Source organism: Trachurus trachurus (assembly GCF_905171665.1).
Source record: "Trachurus trachurus genome assembly, chromosome: 9".
Classification (NCBI taxonomy): Eukaryota; Metazoa; Chordata; class Actinopteri; order Carangiformes; family Carangidae; genus Trachurus; species Trachurus trachurus.
This window is the reverse complement of record NC_139895.1, coordinates 22,076,079-22,103,762: the sequence shown is the minus strand read 5'-3', so window position 1 is coordinate 22,103,762 and position 27,684 is coordinate 22,076,079. Positions and strand designations below refer to the sequence as shown.

Sequence of the window (27,684 nt, the reverse complement as noted above, 5' to 3'; positions counted from 1 at the left end):
TGCTGGAGGTTGGACAGGACTGCTACATCTATTCTGAGAGGCTGACTGGAAGGGTAGGGCTGGAGGTGGGTGTGGGGGCAATAAGGGCAAGATTGAGGGTGAAGAGAGGTATTGGGATTTTGGCTCAGACAGATATCCAATAAACACAGACCTCACAAAGATACGGTACATTGGGGACAAGAAAAAGGCAGAGGAGTGGGATGGTATAGGTTAATCTTTCATGATAATCTGTCCCTCATCATATATCTCACTGTCACCCTCTTCGCAAGGCAAACCACTCTGAGGGAAGGTCGGGGAGGCAGGTCCAGTGCAGAAACCTGCCTCCCAGAGCTAAAAAAACCCACAGTAGGTGACTCACATTATGTCTTCCCGCTACAGCTTGACATGTCAAAAAGCAAAGGGTGAAATCACATGAAAAGCACAATGAAACAAACAGCCTGACACACAAAAATCGGACGTTCAAAACAGGCAGAGCGACACAACATTTGTATGTTCTTGTACCCACAAAGATCTCAGGATATATAGAATAATATATAGAGGTTCAGACCAAACGAACCAAACAAGAAAAACAGGAAGGAATTTCTTATGTACCTGAAACAGCAGCATCAGTGGCATCGCATAGGGATCTTATAACATAAACAACACACGTAACACACAGTCACGTAGAGCATTTTAGTGCATACGATTTTATGTACAACACCGATATCATTGGGTGATAATTGTAGCTTTACTGGACTCTGAGAGCACTGGGACAGGTTTAAAACTAGTTTGTGATGCTCTTAGCTGGAAGAGTGTTGCAGGTGGGAGGGGGAGTAACTTGTTGCCTAGAGATTATGTAATTCTCATTATTTTAATCTCCCTTTTTCTTAAGATTAACTGATAAATTTTTCCCTGTTGGTTTAAAAAACGGGCCAGTGATGGACCATACCCTACATTGCATGCCTGTCCCATGTAGTTGTCTCCTCCCCATCCCTCCCCGCCCTTTTACCCACCCTTGTTTTCCCTCAGTATTTGTAATTAAAGACAGGCCATGCGGCAGCAGTCACTCATGCTGATACAGATAACAGGAAGCACGTTTTGGTTGCTAGTTTTTTTTTTTTGTTTGTGTTTGGTTTTTGTTTTATACGAAATCATGCTTCTAGCCTAGTAATAGATTTTTTTTTCTCCACGGTTTCTTTAAAAAAAAGAAAAAAAGAAAAAAAGGTAATAAAAACTACAAGTAAATCCATATCCATCTCTTCAGGTGCGTGCTGATAGACGGCATAGCCGCTGTGGTGTCTGTTGCCATTCATTTCTGTCTGTCTGCCTTTTTTTTATGTGTTGTTCCTCCTGTCAGCTGCTGCTGGTCATGTGTCCATGTAGGATGGTTTTGGTGAAGGGGTTGAATCCTGCGGAGAACTCTGCAAAGAGAGGGAAACACGCTGATTCAGGACAGGCCACACATTTGTCTTGCTATTGTACAACAGAGCAGAGCAAAACCTCATAAATAATGTTCACAGCAGGTGGCATGCAAGCTGCAGTAAGTCAGTGCGACTGTGAGTATATTTGAATCTCAGAAAAAAATAGCCTTGGCTACAGTGTTCATCTTTAAATTGACCATATGTTGATCCTAATATAACACCCACATTATTTTCTTATTTTACTCAGTTATTCTAAAACTACAAAAGAGCACATTAGTTCTGCGAAAGCTTTCAAGCAAAAATGGTTGGCAAAAGTGGTTTAACATTCAGTCGTGAGGTACTTGAAATATCAGTAATTGCAGGAATGTCATGGCCTTTACGTTAGAAAGGGCAAGTCTCACACACACACACACACACACACACACACACACACACACACACACACACACACACACACACACACACACACACACACACACACACACACACACACACACACACACACACACACACACACACACACACACACACACACACACACACACACACACACACACCACAGTGACTCCAGATTTCAATTCCCTGGACAAATGGCTTTGCAGCTTTGACCTTGAGAGCTCTCACTTTACAAGCTCCTTCTTGGTTGGTTGTTTTGCTCAGCGCACATTGTGCCAACCCTTTTCCAGCTTGTCACAACATGCATGAAGAAAACAAATGACCTGTTAGATTCTACTGCAGTTTTAATGACATATTTGCATCAACAGGCATATGGAATTATATATGTGTTTTACTTCTGAATACACGGTTTGACATTTTGAACTGGATAAATTACTTTAAAAAAAGATAATTTAAAAATGAATTTGAGCAAGCAGATAACAACAACAACAACAAAAAAAACATTGATTATTCACATATATAACTCCATACATCTGCAATACATTTATCAAAGTATTGCCTGAAGGCAAGCGGTCTGAAATTCATGTATATATTCAGGTTATGAAAAATAAATATATTTGTAAAAACTGAAGTAAAACTCTCTAAAAAGCATGAAGAACTATGTCAGATCATACTACCTGCAAATTACTGACTGAAACTCACTGTGTAAAAATAATGTATTTGACACATGTCATGTTGTCATTAATTAGCATGTGGGATTAACTGATGTTCTTTTATTATGCTTTTATGCTGTGATATCTTTTCTTCTTTGAGAATAATTTTTATTTTAGCTAATAGTTTAACTGATTATTTAATCATCATTTTGTTGTGCCAGCCTCATATCATTAGTACTGAATTAAAGGTACATTCAAATGCATTTAATCCAGAGAGACTGGATTAAATGGTCTAGCCCACAGGTCAGACGAGGCACTGTGGGTCAGTCCCGTACCTGCAGGGACGCAGCGCTCAGTCTGCCTCACTGCTTAACTCTCCGCAGACTGGCACATTTCACTATCTGAGCACCTTTCTTCACATCCACAGTATCGGGCTACATCGGGGGGGGAGGGAGGGAGGGGGGTTGGCGGCAGAAAAGGTGCGAGGATTGAGAAGAGGTGGGATGACAGGAGCAGAACATGAGGTTGAGGGAATATTAGTAAAGGAGAGAAAAGACAGAAAAACAGTAAAAATAAAAATAACAGAGGAGATGAAACAAAAATGCAAGAGACAAATTCATGAACGAAGAGGAAAGAGGGAGGGAGGGAGAAAGAAATTATGATAAACAGTCTAGCAAGGACATAAGAGATGGGCGACAGTTGAAGATAAGATGAAATCAGAAACATCTATAGTAGTTGGGAGAGTAGTCTCAAAAACATTGAATGACTGTAGAAAATATTTGGCCCAGCTCTGATTAAGAGAGTCCTGTAGGTTGGAGTGATACAGCACACAGTCACAGTTGTGGGGCTACAAACTTTAATGATGGCAAAAAGACAGAAGATTCACTCATTGAGAACTGATGGGGAGAGAATGGAAAATATAACCACTGCAAGGAGTCACAGTCGGTTCATTCAGTCACTGATGCGCCAGAAACAAACATATGAGATGGACGTGCAGCTTAGTGATGGCTAAAATGATGACACCCTGCTGATGAACTGAGTGAGCATTTCAACCGTAGCAATAACAGCACCAGAGCAAAGTGGTCTCATCTGTTCCCTTTTTGCATGCAGTATTGACATAGACAGAAATACTTAGGTGGAGATTAATGTTACAGAGGGTCAGCATTCAAACAATTAACCAAACACACACCTCGCTCTGTCCTCTGTAGTGATTTAAGACTGACAAACAGTGAAACAGTGCTAAGTGTACACAAGCACAAACTGTGCTCTCTCGCCTGTCAGTACCTCATACTGAAGCTCATGCAGGTTAAGCTACTGTATATGGACTGTTGGTGGAAACCATATAATGAGGTGAGACGTCCACTGCAGCACAGAGTCCGCTGTTTACTGTAAACTAGTAGCTACAACATGGTTGTCAAACAAACAAAGCCCCAGTCCGTTGCTCCCCCGCACCCTTTAGCTTACAACGGGAGCTTCAGGTGTTGCAACAAGAGAGCTGCCTGCAGATCAGAATCCCACCTTGCTGCTGTCCCGGCCCAGGATGGCGTAGTTCATGAATTGCTCAGCATCAACCTCCAGCTCGTTGCCGTCCTGCAGAGAACTCTCCATGCACACCTCCTGAACTCCCTCCTCACTTGAACCCTTCCCTCTGCGCACAACCTTACGCACAATCTATCACATACACACAACAGACGCACACAGGAGGTTGGGAGAGAGTGATGGGTGAGAGCAGAGAGTGGGAATAAGGATGTGAGACTGGTGAAATATATGAAAGAAAACGGCAATGAGAAAATAACTCTGTCTCTGAAAATAACTGTCTTGTGAGTTATTTTCTTGTGAGAAACAATGTCAAACCTATTGTTTTTTGGAAAATACATACTGTAGTGTAATAATATTGTGATGAATGCTGATGGGTGTAATGATGATTATTGGTTTAATAATCATTCTATGGGTAGATGCTGCGAGACTATCGTGACACGTTGACATAAGGAAAACAATGAATGGACATTGTAAGAATACAACACACTGACCTTTTTTGTGACGATGTTTCCATGTTCATCCGTGAACTGTTCCTCACTCACTTGCTCCCCGGGAAGATCTTCGACCTCATCGCCCTGTGGACAGAAAACATTTGTAATTGTATTTAAATCAACCACAAACTGCACTTTGTTTCTACTGTACTTGAAGGCACATTTGTAATGCTATAATGCTGAGTAAACTCAAGATGGTGAAAAGAAAATGAAGTGGGTAAATTATAGACCAGCAGTGATTGGAACAGCAGCAGTTAAAACAGTTGTCAGTGCGGTGTAATTACGCCCATGTCGTAAACCCATCCACTAATTGGAAACAGAGAAGCAGATGAGCGACAGATGGGCACGGGGATGTTTCTTAGTGACACTTATAATTACAGTTCATGAAGTTCATGACAATGCTGTTAGAGCCAGTAATAATTTGCAGTGAGTCCACACAGCTATTTATAAGCTCAAACAAATTCCTGCAGCCAAATGGGCACAAGGGTCGCTCCAGTCTGTGGATCTACTGAATAAAACTCCAAAAATTCACAAGTCATACCGGATTACTGCCACTGAGGGAGCTTCAGATATACATAGTCAAACAGAAAACTTTTATAGACCAAATTTGCTAAGCCCAAGACAGTCTATTTACATCTGTAACACAGAAGAGTGTTACAAAGATTAGAACTATTAGAGGATTCATTATTATTATTGTATCTTTGGTTAATCCTCTTATCTCGCCCACTGAACTCCACTGCAGTAAAAACATTTACCCTTATTACCACAATCCTACCCTGCATCACTCCAGCATCCTTCAGCCTTTCACCAAACAACATTTTCCTCTTCCTCTTTCATTACTGTTTTCCTGCCAGTCAGATAACCCTCACTCCAAATCTCAGCTTGACTCTCCTTCGTCTCTCCTCATTGTACCTTTAGGATGACTCTGCGGCGGACAACTCTGGTGGTGACGTTCTCCTCTTCATCAGCCACTCCCTCGACCTCGCCGAGCTCACGGTCCAACTGAACGTGTACGTAGGTGAGCACGGACCTCAGCGAGCCGCTGGCTATGTGGAGGACGTTCTGACAGCTGATCACCAGGAAAGCCAGCAGCACAAAGCTGAAGAGGAGCTCGGTCACCAGGGCCCACATCGCGCCCTGCTATGCAAATCAACACAGCCTGTGCACGACAATGAACGACTTGGGCTTCACACCCCTCAGCCACTCAGTGACTTCTGTTTCCCCACGCAGCACCTCTCTAAGCCAAGAGAGGAGGTAATAACTTCAGTCCTTCAGGCTTCTTCTCACTGCTTCATTCACACCAGCTTAATGTCTTCTAGTTCATATCCGTCCTCCACAAGCCGGGGCGGGGGCCCTTTCCTCAGTTCCCTATTCCTTCTCCTTCACACTGTCGGGGCAGGAGTACCCACTCAATGACAAATCCAGGCATGAGCAACCTTGGGAGGCTTCTATTCCCACCTCTCTCTCTCTTTCTGACCATGTGACCTGTGGGCTTTAAATACCTCTGGCTACTCCAGTGTGACTCTGCATGCTGTGGTAAGAGCACCATAAGACACTTGCATTCTGACTTCTCTGTAGCTGTGACAACTTGTAAAATATTTCCCACTCCCAATAATCCACCCAGCCTCAAAATCCACCAAAACCCTATGCAGACATAACTGTGCAGCACGCACAGCATCAAAATAAAGCCAAGCCAAGGCTCCTTAATCACCTTAATGAACCAGTGTAAAGCCCACAAAGGCCCTAAACGCACCACTCTATTTTAGCTCTCACGCAGTTTCATGGCAGAGATTGTCCTTTACAGTGTGATGTGTGATGTGGCTGGGTTGTGCCAGAAAGTTAACACATGGGAATGACTGGGGTGGGGATAATGTAACATGAGTGGGACAGTGAGAATGTTTGCTATATTTGGCTGGACATGCTGTTTGTGCCCTTCTTGGGCCCTAGACACTGTGTTTGTGTGTGTCAGTGTTTGTTTTTATTGTCTGGTTGGCTAAAAGGTCTCTCATGAACAATATAAAGCTCTCATACTGTAGGTGGACAGTTAGTGACAAAATGCATCAGATTTTTGGTGCTTGGCTGTTGTTTGAACGACATAATGATCAATCTACTGCATCTGACAAGCTCATTTCTCTGCTAGAGGCAGTACAAATATTCCTCTTGTTTTGCATAGGAGGAACACCACACTCACCTGTCCCTTCAGACGCATGTCGTCCCAGGCCCTCAGCTCTGGTACCCGGTGTGGGAAGCCCAGACCTTTTTCAAATGGCTGGGTGCCTCTGAAGTGTCCTCGCAAGATCTCAGAGTGCCCCATGTCCCGTACAGGCTGAAGCAAGGCCTCCTGGGACATATGGGACTGGTCCCCTTCCACAGCGTTACGTACTGATGACATCATGGTGTCCACGGCCTGCCTGGGCTTGGGCTGGTTGCCCACCCAGCCCTGAGTAGGGTCAGTGACAGGGATCCACCCTGGGCCTGTCTGTTCCTGCAGATAGGAAAGGAAAGAGCCTCCGCCACCTCCATTTCCACCATTACCTGACCTGTAAGGAGAGAGCAGAACAATGGGGACGTGGTACGTGCACGGTGTGTGACACACAACTGTCATAACCTGCTTGGCGATCACTTCCTCTTCATGGAATTTTTGAAACACCTCCAGTGACTGACATTTGCTGACATACTGTACGATAAGGTTAAACAGCCGACAATCACAGATTTAATGTTTGTATATTGAATCTTTGTGCTGTCACCTGAGAGGCAGACGGAGGGCTGACTCACCTGTCTCCATTTCGATCTGCAACGCAGCTCAGACCAGGTGACTCACTCAGCCGAGCATACACCCTTTGCTGTCCTGCAACAAGAGAAAGCCCTTCCTCTGAGCCCGTCCCTCCTCCTCCTCCTCCTCCTCCACCTCCTCCTCCTCCTCCTCCAGCTCCGTCACCACCAGTCGTACTGGTGACTGCCGATACCTCCGAACTTGCCTCTGACCCCTGACCATTGTTCAGCCCGTTAAGATTGATCCCAGCAATGGTGCCCCCAAGCGAGGCTGGCGTGGCGGTGCTGAGTGAGTCAACGCCCATCTCTGAATCGTCTTCAGGCAACTCAATGGAGCCACTCAGCACCCCACCCCCTCCACTGGCCGCGCTGGCCTGACTGGCCGGCCGACCCAGGCTTCCGTACGGCAGCCCCAGCAGACCTTCTGAGTCGTCAGCATTGCTGCACTCCAGCGAGGAGTCCTCCACAGGCACCAGGGAGGGGCTGTTGCCTGAGGGCCACACCTGCACATCAGACATCTCCATGAGGGTGTCTTCTTCTGTGGTGGCAATTGGTGCACAGTCCAGACTGGAGACCTCCTGCCAGTATGTCTCAGCACCCAGCGGGGAGGGCAGGCTGTACTGCATGGAGGCCGGTGAGAGAAGCTCTTCCTGCGCGAGCCCATAACCTGGAGCGAGACAGAGAGAGGCACACTGACACCCGGCCCCCCACCTCGCTCCCCACCTCAACCCCACAGCACCGGGAACCCGGGAGGGGGTAAGTACCCCTGCCCAGGAGCTGGGCATCTAGGGGAGGAGTAGAGGAGGCTGAAGGGACAAATGGGAGAAAAGTAGGGAGGGAGAAAAAGGGGAGGGCCAAGACAATAGGAGCTAGAATAAAGGTGCAAGGAGCTTAGGACAAGAGAGCAAGGGCAACTTTTAGAAGTGGGATTGTCAAGCTCGATCAGCCAGCGCTGACGGTGAGAGCAGCAGCGGCAGCAGCAGCAGACACAGCCAGATGGACCGAGAGACTGAGACTGAGGTTCGAACCCAGCAGTGACTGATGCTGCTCTGCTGGCTGCCACCTGCGGGGAGACGGACAGGAATTACTGCCTCTGGGACAATCACATGTCCAACAGTGACGAACACTTTGTCACGCATACACATGCCATTACACACACTCTCTCACTCTCTATCTCATACCATCACACACACACATACACTCACACTCTTTTACGCATGCATTCAAATCCGCTCAAAAACAGGCAGGATAATATTGTTGTCAGGCTGGATAGCATGCATGCAGGCAATCTCATTCTCTCCTCACACGTTCACACTGCAGCTCTCACCACATAGCTCGCTGCTCTCCCATTAACACATATTGTTGTAATGCATTCAATAAAACACAGCTACACTTAGATGGCAGTTAAATAGAAACACCTGACAAAAACTATTGCAATCTAATACAACTGTGGTGTGATAAATCCTCCTTGAGCAAGGTTGTAAGTTCATTTTGTGTTGAAACTGTTAAAGTATTGATTCAACTGTGTTATCATTTGGGAGGATGCAGTTTTTACTGCTGTTGAATGGTACTATGTTACACAGTTTTGCTGTGTCCATCCCCATTATAAGCTTTATGAAAGGAGGATTTAGTGCAGGGCTGTTGTATTAGGCTACATTAATTTGAGCAAGGTGTACCTGATTAACTGCCAATAAAGTGTATATGAGCATATAACTTATAGTATTGCTAATAAAAATGCAAATTTATATACAAAATAGATGATTTTCCTTCTGTTTGAAAAAGCCACATGGTTGCTGCCTCAAACATTTATTTGAAATGCTATTTGAGGTGAAGTTGTATCAATTGGAAACACTGAAAACCATGAATACACTGTGGACTCAGGTCACTCCTACAACTGTTTTCTTGGACACCCTCTGCAACAATATCTTTTCTTATTTGTAACAACGTCACAGCAGCAGGAATAGTTTCCTCATCAAGACAATAACTGTATATTGCACAAAAAGATCCGGTTGTGTTTCTACTCTCATTATCGGTCTACTGAAATAATCATCCACGAACAACATGCAAATTACATGAATAGATTATGTGAACATTGTGATGGATGACAATGTAGGCAAAGCAAAGTGTGAGTGTTACAATTACTGTAAGACTACACGACCTAGACCAGGAGGATGACACAGGAGATATGTTGCTGGCCAAGATCAAGAAGAGAAGATACATTGTTAGAGAGGGAAAGAGAGCGAGAGAGAGAGAGAGAGAGTGAGAGAGAGAGAGAGAGAGAGAGAGAGAGAGAGAGAGAGAGAGAGAGAGAGACTGTATGTGTACACTGCGTTGTAATGAGAGAACGGTTGTGCAGGGTGTAACTTGATTCATGGCTGGCTGTACTGCAGTTGAGTTCTGCTGAGAGTGCAGGAGATATTTGTGACACCAAGCAACCAAACAGACCTCTTGTCCTACTTTCTGTTCTCTCTTTCAGCCTCTCAGCTGCTGTCATTTTCTATCATGGCTATGACTCATAAATACTGTATTTGCAAAGAATGTTGTCTTATGACGTTAAAAGTGCTAAGAAAATAGACAAAAATCATGTAAAATCAGCAATAATGAAATTTAGGCATTTTACTTAACTACCAGAAAACATAACATATTGTGTTAAATATAACTTTATTATAATTGCTCATTTATTTGGGTGAGGATGTTTCATTTAAAGCTTTGGAGTCCAATTCACAAAAGCTTGTATCCCAGTGTACTGAATCTGCCAGTACACTGTGAGCTTACAGTAATATGAGCAATATAAGCTGCGGAAATACAATACAATTATAGCTTTAGTAATATCATAACAGCAAATTTAGAATCCACCTGGAATCACCTGACCACCTATTTACCATTTAAATCAGTGTAGATATGGATTAGTCTGAGTCATGACTGTGGCAAAAATGATAAATGACCCTTCCTGTTTTCTCTCTCCATGCTAGTAGAATGAGGCAGTGGTGATAAAAGAAAAAAGAAAGAAAAGAGAGAAATTTGGGTAAGGGAAAGTGTGAAATATGAGACATGGCTGTGATTGCCTGACCCACCGTGATTGAAAGACACGAACACAGAAATACAAAGCGGTGACACCCAAGTGAAAACGCATGTAAAAGAGAAGTGCTAATTTTGCCCGTACACTTGAACACTGATACACTGGGCACAGGTGTATGGAAGACACAAAACACTTAAAACTTAAAACATATATAAAGACGTTCACACATACACTCACACAGAGAGATTGATGATTCACATTGCACAATAAGCACACTTACAATATCAGACTGACCCTTGTACAACACTTACAAAGACATTAAAACATACTGTGTTTCATACAAAATAACCCATCAGATGGACACAGTTTATGTAGAAAACAACCACAACATTCATACATGAACAGAGCAGACACAAGTCAGTTCACAAAAAAGGTTTGTGTGCCTTTTTTTTTTTTTTTTACCCCCCATAGGACAGATCACTAAGGGGGGACGGAGACAGAGTCTACTATCAGTATGCATGCCATGCAAAGACACATGTCTGTCAGTTTAGCAGCATTAGGTGCCAGTGCAATGTCAGAGTTGTCATCTCCAACAAGCCATTGTTACTCCTGCCCTTCATCCCAGTGTCTCCATGCAAACACAGGGGGGATGAGCGATGAAAGTCAGCCTTCATGCACATGCAGTCAGGCAGGAGGGCAAGGAAAGAAGGGATGGGATAAAGAGGGGAAAGGACAGAGTGGGGAAATAGAAAAGGGCAGTAAGAGAGAAAGAGGAATATAAAATAGGTGATGAACACAGACAGAAACAGTGAGAGAGAGCGAGGGTCACCTCCCCCCTCCCAGTGGGTGCTGAGTACACAGTCTGTGTGAGGGTTATTGGTCACAGAGCGGACACTTAAAAAAGGTGGGGTTTTCAAAAATACGAAAAAATAAAGAAAAATGCACGACTAGGCGCGAAAAAATAAAATATAAAGATGTGGTTCAGAGGTCAACATGAGGTCGGCATGAGGTCAGAGTTCGGAGAGGAGTGAGAAGGAGGAAGAGTAGGGCGGCTAGGCTGCAGATGACATGTCCAGAAAAACACAGAAAGAGGGACAGATTCACAGGGAATGAGAACAGGGCTCCCAAAAGGACATTCGGTGCACCAACATTAGCCCTTAAGAGATTCAGACTATTCCCCATGCAACCACAGGCAGAGCATTAAATGTCTCCTTAAAAAAAATGTCTGTGAAAAGGGATCTTTCAGTGTATTTTCTATTCTCTAACCTGGAAATTATCTTGAGTTTGCTTACCTATAGTACAGGGGCATTAGAACTATGAAGAAAAACGGATAAGTATAATACTACAGACATCACTCTCACAATAGAAGGAAAGACAGGTAAAGATAGAGACAGAGTAAAGCCCGCATAATGACCTGCACTAGCCAATATTCTTGATGCTTTTTCTGAAAAGCCTCATTAAAAAAAGAAAAGAAAAAAAGAAGCTATTTCACTGATGATAAGAAATGGCTTGTTTTGCATGGAAGACTGAACCTGACTGAACTTAAATTAATATTTTAACATTTTTGGAAATATGCATATTCCCTTTCATTGCAAAGAGTTACATGAAAAGTTGGTCGTCTTTATGGTAAATATGAAGCTACTGCTGGCAGTCAGTTAACTTAGCTTAGCTAAAACTTAAGTGTAAAAATTCAATGGTTTAATGGAGTTTATGTGCTGCACTATTTAATATTTCTTGCCAGGAGTACTTCTTGCCAGGAAACCCCTTGAGCCTCCAGGAAGGTAGGCCTACTATCCTGCACCTGGCAAAAAGAGAGCTTGAACAGAGCTAGGCTAGCTGTTCCCTGTTGTTTTCAATATTTTTTGCTAAGCTGAGCTAACTAGCTGCTGGCCGTTGCTTCATATTTAACAGAGACATTTAGCAAGAGAGCAAAACAGCATGTTTCCAAAATATATCATCCTATTCCTATGCAATGAGTAAATGAATAACGTCATCTGTGGAACAAACTGAAAAGTAAATTCATTCAAAATTCATATCTTATTAAAATAACTATTATGACTTATTATGGTGAGTTATTTCAATTTCTTTGAATATGTATAGACTTTTTTTTTTTTACCCAGTTTAACTTTTTTTTCAGTTTAATGGTCCATTTTACTCATTGACTCATTTTATTTTCTTTGCCTTAAAAAGTCAGGCATGGTGTTCCACCCTGTACACACACTGAGTAGGAACAATAAGGAAAAACCCCGTTACCCCGGAAAAACCCTGTTACAGTGATCATTGTGAAATCAGCAGAAGACATAATATCCACGTATTCAAAGTGCCATCACGTTTTCACGCAGACGGTCAAAGCAGGAATGAATGGCCTTTGGGAGGCGAGTAGTCAGACAGAAAGACAGACAACACAGATAAACGGTTATCAGATTCACTGCAGCTGTGATCTGAACGTCTCCCTTTTCACCCTTTGACCCTCATGGTCATATCTGTATGCATTGTTACATCTCTGATTATTGCTCCAGTTTTCACAGAGAGGACCTGTCACCTGGCGGACTGACTCATCGCCTGCACGGGACACGGAGCGGAAAAGCCAGTCCAGTAAGGAGGGAGTGGGGGTGGGGGGTGGGCTCACACCAGTCCAGAGGTGAAAATGGAGTCAATAAGATGTAGGTTATGCATGTGTGAGGGAAACCATGAGTAAAGGAGTAAAAGACTGAGGACTGACAATTGATAAGAAGGGCGGCTATACTACGCTATACTTATCATAGATGTGGACTGATCATGTATGACAAGGCATTGTTTCATTAACAAAATATCCAAGCTAAAATGTTGTCCATCTAAATAAAAAACTGTGTATGGAAATACGATAAGCTGACTGATCTGTACACAAAATGAACATAGCTCTTTACCACAACAAAACATCAATAAAACTATCGCGATAGATGAGTTTATTTATCTCAGTTTACACCACTCGAAGTGTTTTCTTTTTCAGATTCTGGAGCTGCAGCAAAAACACTGACCCCCAAGCATTCACCATTGCATAAATTCAACATAGTTGTCCGTATATTTCATTATTTCTCTACTACCTTTCACCACAGTTTATAGATACAGAATAAAATTAGGCACTACAGAGTTTGTAGTACAGTAGGAGTGTCCTGAGTCCCTCTGTATGTTGCTGGGGTAAAGTCCTGCAAAGGTTTGACGTTTGTGGCAGCTTTCATACACAACAGCATCATGGGGAATAAAATAAGAAAGACATGGGGACACTATGGAGGAATCAGAGGGTCACAAACTTCACTTTACCTTCAGCGGATTTTAGGCAAAGGGGATGTACGTATATTTATTGAAAAGTGGTTCAGGGTTGAGGCAAAACGGGACACTGGGAAGGGGCTGCATTGTGGGATCTGGGGGGAGGGGTGGGGGTGGGCGGCTTACCATTGGTCATACCAGGGGAAAGGTGTTCTCTCTCGTTGTGTCGGCGTCTGCTCATGTCACGGGAGCCTTGTCTCACAGGCTGAGGCGGCTGGCCCTCCAACATGCTGACGATGTCCATGCGGTCGATGCTCTTCAGAGCCGTGTACAAGCTCTCCACTGCAGCCAAGACGCATGATGGAGACACACATGTGGACAAGGAAAGAGGAGAATTGGGAGGTTCCCAGGACAACCAGAAATGCTGTTACAACACCAACCTGATTGGTTTGACTGGATTAAAATGCAGAAACACAAAGGATATGAAGGAGTGATATCATATACTCACTCTTGGCCCTCTTGCCTTCACGTGTGGCCCACAGGTTGAGCAGGGCAGAGCTCTGCTCCAGCAGGGAGTTGGGATTCTCCACGCGGATCTTATTGATGTCATCCACGCTGAGCTGAAGCTCACGTGCCAACTCTGATAAGAAAATGAGATGGAAAAGATCGAGTAGGCAAGGAAAATATTTATATCATTAGATGATGAGTCATGCTCTTGTAGCAGACACGATCTTGCTCTCGAAATGGCACACTGCTTCATAGTAGCTCAAAACTGAAGAGGAGGAAGATTCAGTCTGTAAAATAGCTATGGCTCTTGCCAGGAAAAATAATTAGTTTCAATGGCTGGTTGCCATGCTATAACTTCATTTTATCAGCTACATGCTAGGCAGGCTTATCAGACATATGGTGAACATGGACCGCTCACAACACATGAAACAGATTCCATATACTGGATATTAGCAGATAATATTAGTATAATACATTAGTATTAATGCAGATATTTATTTAGGCATTACCAGCCCAGCTCAGTCCCAACTGTTCTGCAATCACTGCCATTTTCAGCTCTGTCCTCTCCATGGCGCTCAATGATGCTGCGGAGATCAGAGCACAACTGAAGCTATAACATCTTAGTCCATCAAATGTAAAGTTGAGATTATCCCTACAATGCAACACTCATGAATTCTGTGTATGGTAGTCCTGAGGATGAAGTATTAGGATGGAAATAACTATAAGCGAGAGATAGTCTCATACCCATTGCAGGCTCATTTAGGGCACTGTATCTTTCTCTCAAAGCCAGTGGGGTCAGAGTTCTCCTCCGGTCTTCACTGCCAACAATCTGCCAGTGACAAACAAACAACACTGAAGACAGACGTCTCATGGAAGACAAACTGGGAATAAATACACCTGGTGTGTCGTGTCAATATAAGCTGACTTTGGAAGCTTTACCTTGATACATGGAGGCATGGTAATGTTGAGGTTACAGAGCACATGTTGGCTGTCCTCATACTTGGTAGACTTACGCAGGAAAGACAAAAATCCAGTGGGCTCTTTACTGCTGTCTCTCACCTGAGACACACAGAGACAATTAAGTGTTTACAGTGGAGACACATAACGGTGAGCAACAGCATACTTTAATAAGAGAAGACTTGACATAGAAAACCAAATGATGGGGCACTGTATAGCTCAGTGGGTTGAGCAGGCGCCCCATATACAAAGGCTAGAGTCCTCTCTGCAGTGGCCCTGGTTCGATTCATCCAGCAGCCCATTGCTGCATGTCATTCCCCTCTCTCTGTCTCCCCATTTCCTGTCTATCTCAACTATCCCAACAATAAAAGGCAAAAAAAGCCCCAAAATACTTAAAAAAACACAACAAAAATAGAAAACAAATGATAATACCTTAACAGAGACAGGGAGTCGGTTATCTCTGAAGGCCTGGAAGCTGAAGCAGCGAGGCTGCTGGGTGGCTTTCCTCACTGGCACGAGATTTCCTGAACACTCCAGGTGAAGGGGCATTCCCTCCATCACCTGCAAGGGGAAACATAGGTGTCACTGCCTCTACCCCCTGTTAACATCTTCTACAAACGTTAACTAACTTCAGCTCACAGGCACCACAGACCTCTATGTCTCTGCTGCGAGCCACCTCTGTGAAGTTCTCATGTTGTTCCAGGGTTTTATCCATCTTGTCGTCGGTCATGCAGTAGCAACGCAGACGGCCCTCGCGGAGCTCATTCATCTTTGCAAACACCACGAACTTGGCCATGTAGGGCACGGCTGACAGCTCTCTGTACAGCAGGTTGGCAAAGGAGACGGCCTCAGCTGTCCGGGGACAGTCTGCGAGCCAGAACCTGGAAGAAAATATTAATGACTTGTAATCACAGTACTGTGCATAAATCACAGTTGAGTTGAAGGCTAGAATAAATATTGAAGTCATTTTATGGTATGATGGTTGATATATTGTATATGTTGTGTTGAACTCACCGTGCTGACACATTGGTTGTGAAACTGGCGCAGTCACTAGCATACATAAGCTTGGTTGTGCCAGTGATGTCCTCCCATTGGGCAGGAGCGGTGCCACCTGGGAATCAGGCAGGATGAGAAAGGCCAAACTGATTAATCTAGCTTCAGCAGGGGTCATAAAGAAGAAGTCTCATGGGGCAGTGCACAAAGTAAGAAAAAATAAACTTTTGTTGTCCAACTCTGGCACTGCAAACCAGAAATGTTGCCTTATAATTTCTTATGTAACATGGAAAGAAGCTGCCTCCGTTAACACACACACACACACACACACACACAGGCATCCATGGCATGCAGTACCTATGACAGAGCAAAGCAGACGCAGACTGGTGGTGTCACCCTCCCCGGAGTCTCGAGGGCTATCCCTCCAGGATGGGGGCAGGGGTATACGCAGGCCGATGGGTCGGTGAAATTTGCGCCGTCGAGGCTCCACAGTGACAACGGGGCTAAAGTTTGCCTGGTTACCCAGCAGCTTTGCAACCAGCTCATCTGGAACTGGCTGAGCCTGAGTTTGAGAGTAAATGATAGAGAAAAGGGGATAGGTAACATGGGCACAAGTTTGATGATGTGGTAGAAAGACGGGGAGAAGTTAAAATAAAGTGGGTTGTTTTTTAAATAAAAAGATGTTGGGAAAACAGAATAGGAGCGAGATAATGGGAAGTTGATGATGAGGTAGATGGCAATGAATAAGCAAAAAGGGTCAGAGAGGACAACCAAATAGGGGAAATAAAAGATGAAGAGAAAGAGAGAGAGAATCCCACAGTGAATAAAATACCTCATGTTTTTAAAAATACATTTGGAAAGACAATTGCAACACAAATTGGTTTTAGGACTTAATAATTTCTTTTTTATTGTGAAAAGTAACAATGTGTTAACAAGAGGCGTTTACAATCATTAATACAAAAAGGATATCAAAAAAAAAGGCTGTGTGGTTTTCATTCCTGACATGATTACTACAGCAACAATTTAGTGAAATAGATTTGCTCCTGAAAAAGATGAAATTGTTAAAATAAATCTGTACAAGAAAATACATAAAATTAAATCCATGCCTATTTTACTTACATTCAGTTAGATTTACTATTTTCATCTTAGAGGTTACGATATGTGTGGTTTAGTTAGTTTCAAAGAAATATATAGCTTGTTATAAATTCATTCATTCATTCATTCATTTGTCTAAAAGACAGGTGTTGAACCAAACACACAGCGTAAGGTCCATTAATACTGCATCATACTGTCATTTTGGTTCACTAAATTATATTCTAATATCTGATGATTATAATTCAGAAGTTGCTGACCTACATATTTAAAGTAAATAAGTTTATTTAAAAAAGGAGTAAATGAAATCAGTTTCAAAGTGGAATTCTAAACAGAAGGTATGTTTAACCTGACAAAATGAAATCACATGCAAATGAAACTTTGACATGCCAAATCTGAAAAAAATAAGGCATATTTATACAACAAAGATGTGCACACTGAAAAAAATGAAGGCAGAAATAGATATCATGTAATATATGATGTAATCATATGATTTAATATGCTTTTTTTGTTTAGCAACCGACCAAATGTCTGAAATTATTAGAGACTGAAACTAGCAGAAGTGAAAAGTGTCACTGTGCCAAAATAAATAAAATCTTATGGTTGATGATTGGATTGTTGACTTAGTGAGTGCAATCTGCAATTTAACAATATTAAAGGGATAGTTCAACATTTTGGCAAATTGGCCCATTGCCATAATCGCTATAGTCATAGCAGTAGGTTCGTTACCTTTATTTGTCGGTGTAAGCTATTTTTAGAACGGTGGAGCGGAGCGGCAGGCTGTTCAGAGCTACACTATGGAGGCTAATGGAATTTCTTGGTTTCCCTCATCAAACTCATCAAATACAAAATCCCAAAACTCCAAAACGCTTTCGTGGACAAGTTATGACCTGCACAATCACCACGCTATGAGGTAATAATGGAACGTTACGAAACGGAGCCGTTTTCGAGGTAAATACAGAGTCTGCTTGCTGAAAAACTGTCCCTGAACGCAACGCGCATCAGCGGTTTTGCATGAATTTACCTCTAAAACAACTCTGTCTCGTAACGTTCTATTATTATCTCATAGCGTGGTGATTGTGCAGCTCACAACTTGTCCACGAAAGCGTTTTGGAGTTTTGGGATTTTGTATTTGATGAGTTTGATGAGGGAAACCAAGAAATTCCATTAGCCTCCATAGTGTAGCTCTGAACAGCCTGCCGCTCCGCTCCTCCGTTCTAAAAATAGCTTACACCGACAAATAAAGGTAACGAACCTACTGCTATGACTATAGGGATTATGGCAATGGGCCAATTTGCCAAAATGTTGAACTATCCCTTTAAGATAGGTTTTGAACTTACAGCTAACACTCCAAAGAAATGGGAGCATTACTTCCTTGATTTCAAAATTTCATTTTGAAACGGCCTGTCAGGGTGGATGCTTGTTTAACTAAGGCTGGTTTAATCTGATTGGACTGGAGAAAGATTGTTGAAAAGTTCATACTGTAGGACCCTAAATATGTTGTCTTTATTTACTGTATAACTAAGTGTGGTAAAGTGTGCTAAAAACAATTGATCTTGTCTTTGGTGTGTATGTTTGAGGAAACCTCACTTGAGAAGGGTATAGTATAAACAAAAACAGACCAAGAGCTTCAATAAACAGTGATATGACGACAAGTAAAAAAGGTCTGAAGCTCAGGTGCTCAGGTGCATCCCTATTTATGTGGGGAAACACTTCTGTGTTTCAAAAATTAAGGTCTCGTTTCAGACATTCATGATACCAAAATCACTGGACAAAGAGTATAAACTCAAACACAGTCTTTCCTGGCTCCACCAAGAATGCATACGCTTTTCCATCAAGTAATATTTGACTAGGTATATCAAATTCATGTGTTAAATAGACTAAAAACAGGGGTTCGCCAGTGACATAAATACATTAGTAAGAATGACATCAAGATGATATGGAAGATCAAACAATAACATATCAGCACTCAATGATCAGTCCACAGTTGTGTAAAGGTGCCAAGTGCATGCACTGTGTGAAATAAAAGGCAAAACATGTCCTAAGATATGAAAAGCAAAATAAAAAAACAGAAAGAGGAAACTTAAACCAGGGAAACTTGGCACACGTGCTGATATGATCAGGTCATTCCAAGATTAATCAAAAGACATCCAACATGCTTTTTTCAGGCAACACAGGCATTAACGATTCTGTCTCTCCTCTCCTTCCTTCTCCTCATCGTCCCATCTCACCTGCAGCCCCAGGCGGACTCGTTTGGTGACTGCCGTCTCAGGAAATGAGGCCTGGACCAACGGCACCAGTTTACTTGTCAGTGAACCTCCCTCCGGACCAATCAGGTCACTCTCTTGCTGGACGCGTGATACAACAGCAAAGTAAAGGGGGAAGTCGGTAGAGATGATACGACGGATTCGCTTCTTCCCAAGTTCCTCTTGACTTTCTAAGTCTGAGCAGAGGAGAGGAGGTTAAATGAAACCATTGACCGACAGTTATTGAGTGTCTGAGAGTCTGTAATCAAGCATGACACATGTAAACTCTTACCCTCATCCATCCCATTCAGGATTGTTTCCAACACCTCGTCGCCATAGCGATTGCGATGTTCTTTCCAGACGGAGCCGTTCTCACTCCTCAGCACCACGAGCTCCCGGTCACCACGACCCAGAGCAGCAAAGTGCGGGATCTCCACTATCACTGGTCTGAACAACACAACACAAATGAAATGACACATGAGTATATATATATTTTTATGGGGGTAGTAGAAGGCTAACTTAAATTTAATAATCTTTATTTTAAAGCAGAAGTAAGCGGAATGTTTGTGTTAATATAAGTCTTAAATAGTTATATCTTCCGACAGCCATCACTTATATAGAGTGTTTGGTCTGAAACACGGGTCTGTCAGTCACTCTGCTCTGCTGTAAGCCGAGGAGAAAACTTTCCTTGTATCCTACAACCTTTATCCAATGAGGAGAGAGAACGGCATAAAGGGGTGGTCCTCTCTGTGTGTGCAGCCAAGGGATGCGCGTGAATGTGGTGACGTAGGGACGAGGGCAGGGACTGCTAACTCTAAAGCGTAAAGCGTTACACAGTGGCTTCCTCACCCCAGGAACTGCATGCCAGCTGGACCCAAGGAGATGATCCTGCTGGCCAGCCCCTCTCCCTCCACCAGAGGAGGGGGGCTGGTCAACTTCTGTGGCTTCACCAGGCGGCAGGTGATGCGTGTGGGGGCTGCACAGGTCCGCGGAGGTATGATGACACGCAGACCGTTATGTCTGCTGCCTCGCATAGAGCCACCACGAGCATCCACCATAAAACTGACCAGGAACCTGCCATTGGACAAGGATTTTGATTATTAGCTGCCAGACAATATTACACTTAAAGTGAAATAAAAAGTTTTCTTCTGTGTTATCACTTAGCTGACCCTGTGTGTATGGGACTGGCAACTGGGCTGACATTGTCTGAAGTCTCAGTGGCTGGGCTGCTGGGAATCAGCGAGTCCTCATCGTATTCTTTGGGCAGTGGAAGAGGAGTGTGTTGCTACAACAAACAGAAAAAAAAACTATTATTACATCATCACCTGTTTATGCAGAGGATTTGAGCTCTGATGAAAAAGTATGACTAGGCTATGTACTTATGTTTATACAACTTTTATTATTATTTTTTTTTTATCGGGCATAATGGAGGAAATACACCATAAAAATTCAAAAGGGATTCTCATTTACATTTAGTTACACGGTCTCAAGTCAATCACTAGGGAGTATATATAATTTTAAAAGTTTTAACCAAAACTGTGAGTTTAGATAAAATATGTGCGGAATACATATCAACTAAATATCTATCCTCAGTTTGCATTATCTTCTCAAGCTGTTCTGTACAGTACCTGATCGATCACATGTTCTTTCAGGATAACAGTCTCTGGAGAGACACGGGGGATCCTGGGAATGGCTGGCGAGTAATTTCTGTTGTATGAAAAGAGAAAAAACACAAGTCAGACTAAAAAAGTTTCTCCATATCTCACCTCCTCCCAAGTGCTTCTCCCTGGTGTTCAGTGAGTGTCTATTGTGTAGCCCCCTCTATCCATCCACCTATTAGCTTGTGGCTACCAGCTTGGCTCTCTCCCCTATTTCCCCCCCCCAGCCCCCCTTACGCTGTGCCCAGCCCTCTCTCGTACTCCAGTGATTTCTTGGGGGAGAGGAAATCGTCATCATGGTCTTTCATGTCATCCATCTTCATGTACCTGGCCCCTTCTGTCCCCAAGAGCTCCTCTCCTTCAGAGAACAACATGCCAAAGAGAGCGAACAGACCATGGTCAGGTTGGTGAAACAGCAAAAGAGAAAGAGAGAAAGAAAAGAACGAGATTGTTAACCAGGTGTTAGAGGGGTTAGATAACACGATAGCCCAGGACTTAGGTGATGGCTCTGTGGTTTAGGGGTTAGACTGGTGAAATGAGACATTAGTGACAATGTCCTGTACACTGACCTTACTGCTAGACTATGGGGAAAAAATGAAATGCAGCCACTTCTATAGAGCGACAGAAACACTTAAAATGGCATACAAGGACAGGAACAATAGAGTAGGTCACTATAATCAGTTGTAGTTTCAGTCTGCTGAGTCCGACACTTTTGATTCAGCACAGCTAAACATTACTACATCGAAACAAGAGAGGACACTTTATACATGTAGTGTGGAGTTTTCAAAAACCCATAAAAAGCTCAGTTAGCGACAGCAGCATTATAGATGTGCACAGAGCACAGTCTCTGGGGACAGCATGCATCAGCATAATCTCATTCCAGAAATTTGTTGTCTAGTGAATAAACAGTTATTGGACTGGAGGTTTTAGAGGTTTCCTCTGGCTCAGAGAGTGATGCATGAGGAGACTCGCTCTAAAACACGGGAAGGCAGAGACAATCACAACAGCACAGAGACACGACAACACACATGTGACAGGAGCACAAGCTGTTCCTTACTCTACTTTGAAAGCACAGGACACAGGGCAGCACAGGACAGCACATCTTGATGTGAGCAGAGGTCTTGGTTACTTACCCCCAAAATCTCCCTGTAATTTTTCTAGATTTCTACTGCAACAAAAGCAGGTCTCCGCGGTGTGAATTAATTTGTGACCGTATCAGCACAGCTTGTGTGAGTGGGTGTCTGTACGCGCTGCAGAGCTAAAATGATGTCGTAGGTGTCATTACACTATGTTTGACTCAGTGAGTGCACTTCCCACAGGTTCATATGAGTCAGCCCGTGTCCTGCATATTCTCTGTCTCATGTGCCATGTGTGTGCCGCCACGTCGGGGTAGGCAAAGTGTTACTGTATGTGAGCCTGCACATCGGATATCCTGCCAGCATCACTTTAACATTCCGGATACGAGATGTATCTTTAAGATGGCAACTCAGCTACTTTCTATATTTAGAGCAACGGTGACAATCTGTCAGTTAAATTATCAGGGGACTAAAAATATAAAGTCCTCTGACATCATTGTCAGTGTTGTTGTTCACTTAAAAGTTCCACCTCCAATGTGTGATTCTGTTTGGCCACTAAGAGGCAGCAGGAACAAGATGTGAACTGTGAGGATATGTTATCACCTTTAACATGCTGATAAGGCAAACCTGTAAGCAAACACTTGTTTATTTACACGCCAGAGCAACACTAGGATTTTTCTCTGTCCACTCTCCTTCTACTGTAGCTCTGCTTTTGTTTTCTACCAACCCCTAGTGGAGCCTATTTGACTGTTTAGCTAAAAGCTAATCTAACTGCTGACTGTGTTGACATGTTTGGTGCTACTGTAAAGAAAAGTTGGTTATTGTGGGTAAACTTTGAATATCCCTGGTTGTAAACTTCAGACATTAAAAGTTACACCTGTAGCTAATTGTAACTTTTTTTTTAGCAACTTAGTGGCAGCAGAAACAAACTGTGAACTGTGAGGTGATGTCAAAGATACTTTACTATGCTGCTTAACCGTCTTTTATAACCTTTAGGCTAATATGCCAAACTTGTTGGTGACTACGCTCACAAGCTAATTGCTAACTGTGTTTCTGTCGGCTGTTTGGTGCTGACAATGTTGCAGAAATTGGTTATTAGAGCATTAATCAGCTGCCTTTTGTGACTGAAATATTTCTGACAATAGAGAATGAACCAAAAACTGCATTTCAGAAAACCAAAACAATTAGCTGACTGTCAATCCACTGTCTTCCACTGTCAATAGCAAATGCCAAAAATAGCTATATAAACCTTTTTACTAAGCCACCATTCATCACAAATTAACGGCCCAACTAACACATGTAAGGAACACAATGTGCACAATGGAGACACTACTTTAGACATGTAAACAATGACTTCAGAGAGACACTGACACAATTCAACAGTGAAAGACAGACTAATGCTCACACAGCAGTTCTTGACCAAATATTCAATACATTTGGTTTGATATTTGCTCGATCCTATATATTTTAGGAGTGGTCTGCTCTGACTATGACTGTGAAAACAATTGCTGCTGTTATCACACAGAGGGGAAAAAAAACACCTGGAGAGTTAGAAGATGACGGTGTTATTGAGGGGACACATAAAGGTTACAGACATGGGTGCTATGGGTGCATGCCAATGAGAAACCAGAGCCACCATCACAGTGAGCGCCACTACAGAGGGAGCGAAAAAGAGAGGTAGGGAGATAAAGATGGAGAGAGTGAGCTTGAAATGGAGCCACACACTTTGCTAAAACGACCTATGAATGCCGCACAATAAGAGAAAGAGACATTCATACCTAATGTTAGCTGTGCAATTCCTAAAAAAGGGCATAAAAACAGGAATTGAAAAAAATAAATAAGGCGTAAAAGATTGCGTAATATTTGTGTGGACTTACAGTCCGTTGTTTCTTTCTGTTTTATTTGAGTAATAATAACTTTAATACTCTACCTTCATCCTCAGACACATCTAGTATCTCATCCACTGTTTCAGGGAAACTCATGCGATGTTTCTCTGTGGTCGTCTACAGGGCACAGAGGGAAGAGAAAATATCAGATACAACATAAAGAGAAAAAAGTTTTAAACTTGAATTTTTTAATAGTATTTCTAAACCTCTCACCATGGAAACCGTCTCTTCAGTGACAAGCTTCAAGACATCAATCACAGAAATGTAGCCCAACCTCTTAGCAATGGCGAGAGCTGAAGTACCATTCTAACAGAGAGAGGATCAGATTGATGAGATCACTGAAGATCAAACTTTTTCAATAAGTTTAATGGAGGGGATGGCATTATTCGTGCTCACTGTTGTGGTCTCGTTGGGCTGGGCTCCATGCTTCAGTAATAGTGTCACAATGTCTGTGTGTCCCTGCTGGGCCGCCTGGTGCAGAGGAGTGTATCCAAGCTAGAAGTGACAAATGACAAGAAAACACAAGCAATGTTCACGTGTCATCTTTGGCTCTGGGAACTTGCAATGGATTTTTTTCCCACATTTTTTACAGGCCACAAAAACAATACGTTGATAAGTTGAGCTGGGTTTCTGTGGCTTGAATTTCTAATTACAATACGTGCATTTATCATCATGAAAATTCACCAGTTTTAAACTGTTAATGGAGCTGTTCCTGTAAAGCAAATCATGTTTTAATATTACAGAGGGTCATACATCAGACTTCAGAGAGATAAAATACCCCCAGGCCAAAAGATCATTATATAAAGAGGCCCATGTTAACAGCTACAGTCATGACCTAATTGTACTGACTGTTGAATGAGACAGGGAGAGTTGACACTCAGTGGCTCTGTGACTCATGCTCAGGCTAAATTTTGTTGTAGTTTCATCCAAAACCAGAGGGAGGCACTCACTCTTGTTTTGCTGTTGACATTGGCCTGTTGCTGCAGGAGGAACTTCACCATCTTGATGTTGCCATAGTGACACGCTACATGCAGGGGAGTGTAACCCATCTGAGAGGAGAGAGAAAAAGAGCAGAAAGTCCTCAACACAAAAAACATCAAAGTCGCATAACTTTAGTGTCTTAATGACCTTTTAATCTGACTACATTATGCAGATTTGATCCTATTTGGGGTTGAGTGTCTCATGAATATTACATCAACTGATGGGTCAAATTATTTCTGGAAAAACGGTGATGATAAAAATTGCATTCAGGCTGCAATTTAGGAAAGACAGGACACAAATGCTTCCTGTGCACATACTGTAATGGGAACAAAAACAATATAATCCTATAAAATGTCATAATAAATTCCAGTTTCAAGAGACCAACAACATATACTACTGTAGCTACCACATAAATAATAAATATATCAAATGAAATAATCCTATATAATGTCAAATTGGGTTCATTTTTAAAGACATAGTTTGTGGTGCTGTTGAACTGACTTTATTACAGCATTCTGCATAAAACTAAACTTAACTGTTGTCTTTATTAATATGGTACAACTCCATGTCAAAACACAGCTGTAAAACCAATGTAGCAGAGGTCTGAGTGATCTGAACCCCTCTAGGATCTGCCATGCATTGATGGTAACTTAAGCTTCTGCCATGAACTCATCAGGCTATTTTTATTTCCGATCTTAGACGCTATCTGCTACAGGACAAGTAGTTCCTACACCGAGGTTGTCAAGGTGTTGATAAAGAAACTCTGTAACTCTAGTGACACTCTCTTAAACCTGTGTCTGTTTCTTCTGTTTGTACGTGACTCGGCTCTTACCCGTGTGGCAGCATAGACTGAGGCTCCCTGTTTCACCAAGATATCCGCGATGCCAACATGTCCTTCCTGTGCCACGAGGTGGAGTGGGGTTAATCCACTCTGTAGGCAACAAAAGTGGAAGGACAAATAAATCACGGATACGCACACACGCAATTACCATTCTAGCCATTCTTTCATCATGTATGTGGTTTCTTGCCTTGTTGCCAAGATTGACATTGGCCTGTTTGGAGATGAGCAGGGAGACCATGTCGGGCCTTCCTTCCTGCGAGGCAAGGTGGAGAGGTGTGACTCCCTGCAGTGACTCAGCATTGGCTGACGCTCCGTACTGCAGCAGGCTGTTCGCCACCTCCACCTGGTTCTGCTTGGATGCTATGTGCAGGGCAGTGTAGCCGTTCTGGAGCACAAACATGAGCATTGTTCAGGAAAAGCTAAATATTTGCCACATTTATGATTAACTATGTGATGATTTGTTTTGTTTTTTCTTTTACCCTGGCTGCACTATGTGGTGATCCTCCCTTGCTGACAAGCAGGTTAACAACATCCAGGTTGTTGTGATGTACAGCAACATGCAGAGGAGTTAGACCATTCTGCAAAAACAGAATCGAAACTTCATCAACATGGGTTACATCATAAATCACTTTTTAAATTAAATTTCTACCTTTTGTATTCTTACCTTCCCCGCAGCATTAGGGTTGGCTCCTCTCTCCAGCAGCAGCTCTGCCACATCCACCTTGCCGTACTTGGAGGCCACATGCAGCGGAGTGAAGCCTTTCTACAGAAGCATCAACAGGAATTGGGACACAATATTAGGCTCACCGGTGCTGCAAATCCAATTGAGGTAAATACTCAGCATCAGGTAAAACCTTGGCTAGAATATGCAAAATGGATGTGTTACCTTGGTCATCTTGGTCTGCTGAGCCTCCATATCCAGCAGGATGCGGACGGTTTGTACGTGACCTTCTCTGGAAGCGATGTGTAAAGGTGTGTGTCCTGCTGTGGTGGTGGAGTTAGGGTTGGCTTTCTGCTCCAGCAGCAGCTGCACAAGCTCCTTGTGGCCCATCCGAGCAGCACAATGCAAAGGTGTTTGGTCATCCTGGCCAAGGAGGAGAGAGTGCTTAGGATGTGTAAACTAAAACACCTAAAAAGAAGTCTTCGACGATCCTATCTTTAATTCTAGGCTTCTCTACTGTGATCCATGATCAGTCAAAATGAATCAGCGTCGTGCAGAAGTGGAATTAGCCCACGGAAACAAAGCTCTGTCTCCCTCATTAGCCAAGAATCAGTTGCAAGACGCTTCCATATATCTCATAACAAAATGAGGCATTCAGAGCATTTACGACTTGTCTGCTAGGAATCTTTTGCATGAATCACTGGGGTGCACAGTCCGTGCTGTGTGAGATGTCTACGTACCTTGGCCTTGGCGTCCACTGGTGATGAATTCTGCAGTAAAAACTCTGCCACCTCAAAGTGTCCCGCCCGAGATGCCATATGGAGAGGAGTCTCCACTTTCTGCTCTCACACACAAAACAAAAACACAGTCACACCTTTCGTTATTTAAAGTGTTATTTCATTATTTGTGTTGCTGTTGGCATCTCAGACGGGAACTCACCACGTTGGAGGCGCTGGGGGAAGCTCCTTTCTGTAGCAGGATCTTCACAATGTTGAGGTGACCCATAAATGATGCCACATGCAAGGGGGTCAGGCCAGACTGTTCAAAATTAGGGTAGAATTAGAAGACATCGTCTAAATACATTTATGTGCTTTCACTTTGAACACTCTTTTTTAAAATGAATGTGTCATGTATTTCTTTTACCTCAGTCACAGCCTCTAGTGATGCAGAGTGTTTGAGCAGGAGGTCCATCACACGCATGTGGTTCTTTTTACAGGCAATATGCAAAGGAGTGAAGCCATTCTGTTAAAAAAAAGAGACAGTTACCATC

General features: G+C 43.0%; 1 protein-coding gene across 1 annotated transcript in view; it reads right to left on the bottom strand.

Annotated features, from left to right (window-relative positions):
- Positions 1-1,236: 1,236 nt before the first annotated feature.
- Positions 1,237-27,684, bottom strand: part of ank1a (ankyrin 1, erythrocytic a) — a 39,029-nt gene continuing 12,581 nt past the window's right edge. The window contains exons 11-44 of the mRNA XM_083978714.1: positions 27,558-27,656; positions 27,354-27,452; positions 27,155-27,253; positions 26,640-26,837; positions 26,418-26,516; positions 26,233-26,331; positions 25,941-26,138; positions 25,745-25,843; positions 24,882-24,980; positions 24,328-24,426; positions 24,145-24,237; positions 23,976-24,048; positions 23,824-23,844; positions 21,231-21,327; positions 20,940-21,018; positions 20,481-20,596; positions 20,161-20,385; positions 19,604-19,758; positions 19,297-19,508; positions 16,331-16,535; positions 15,995-16,091; positions 15,633-15,861; positions 15,413-15,541; positions 14,963-15,082; positions 14,768-14,852; positions 14,533-14,607; positions 14,025-14,156; positions 13,703-13,858; positions 7,255-7,918; positions 6,671-7,019; positions 4,480-4,563; positions 3,968-4,120; positions 2,785-2,883; positions 1,237-1,400 (exon numbers count right to left, since the gene is read on the bottom strand). Of these exons, the coding sequence (XP_083834840.1) occupies positions 2,812-2,883; positions 3,968-4,120; positions 4,480-4,563; positions 6,671-7,019; positions 7,255-7,918; positions 13,703-13,858; positions 14,025-14,156; positions 14,533-14,607; positions 14,768-14,852; positions 14,963-15,082; positions 15,413-15,541; positions 15,633-15,861; positions 15,995-16,091; positions 16,331-16,535; positions 19,297-19,508; positions 19,604-19,758; positions 20,161-20,385; positions 20,481-20,596; positions 20,940-21,018; positions 21,231-21,327; positions 23,824-23,844; positions 23,976-24,048; positions 24,145-24,237; positions 24,328-24,426; positions 24,882-24,980; positions 25,745-25,843; positions 25,941-26,138; positions 26,233-26,331; positions 26,418-26,516; positions 26,640-26,837; positions 27,155-27,253; positions 27,354-27,452; positions 27,558-27,656 (4,809 nt within the window). The 3' untranslated portion in view covers positions 1,237-1,400; positions 2,785-2,811. The remainder of the gene's footprint in view (positions 1,401-2,784; positions 2,884-3,967; positions 4,121-4,479; positions 4,564-6,670; positions 7,020-7,254; positions 7,919-13,702; positions 13,859-14,024; positions 14,157-14,532; positions 14,608-14,767; positions 14,853-14,962; positions 15,083-15,412; positions 15,542-15,632; positions 15,862-15,994; positions 16,092-16,330; positions 16,536-19,296; positions 19,509-19,603; positions 19,759-20,160; positions 20,386-20,480; positions 20,597-20,939; positions 21,019-21,230; positions 21,328-23,823; positions 23,845-23,975; positions 24,049-24,144; positions 24,238-24,327; positions 24,427-24,881; positions 24,981-25,744; positions 25,844-25,940; positions 26,139-26,232; positions 26,332-26,417; positions 26,517-26,639; positions 26,838-27,154; positions 27,254-27,353; positions 27,453-27,557; positions 27,657-27,684) is intronic.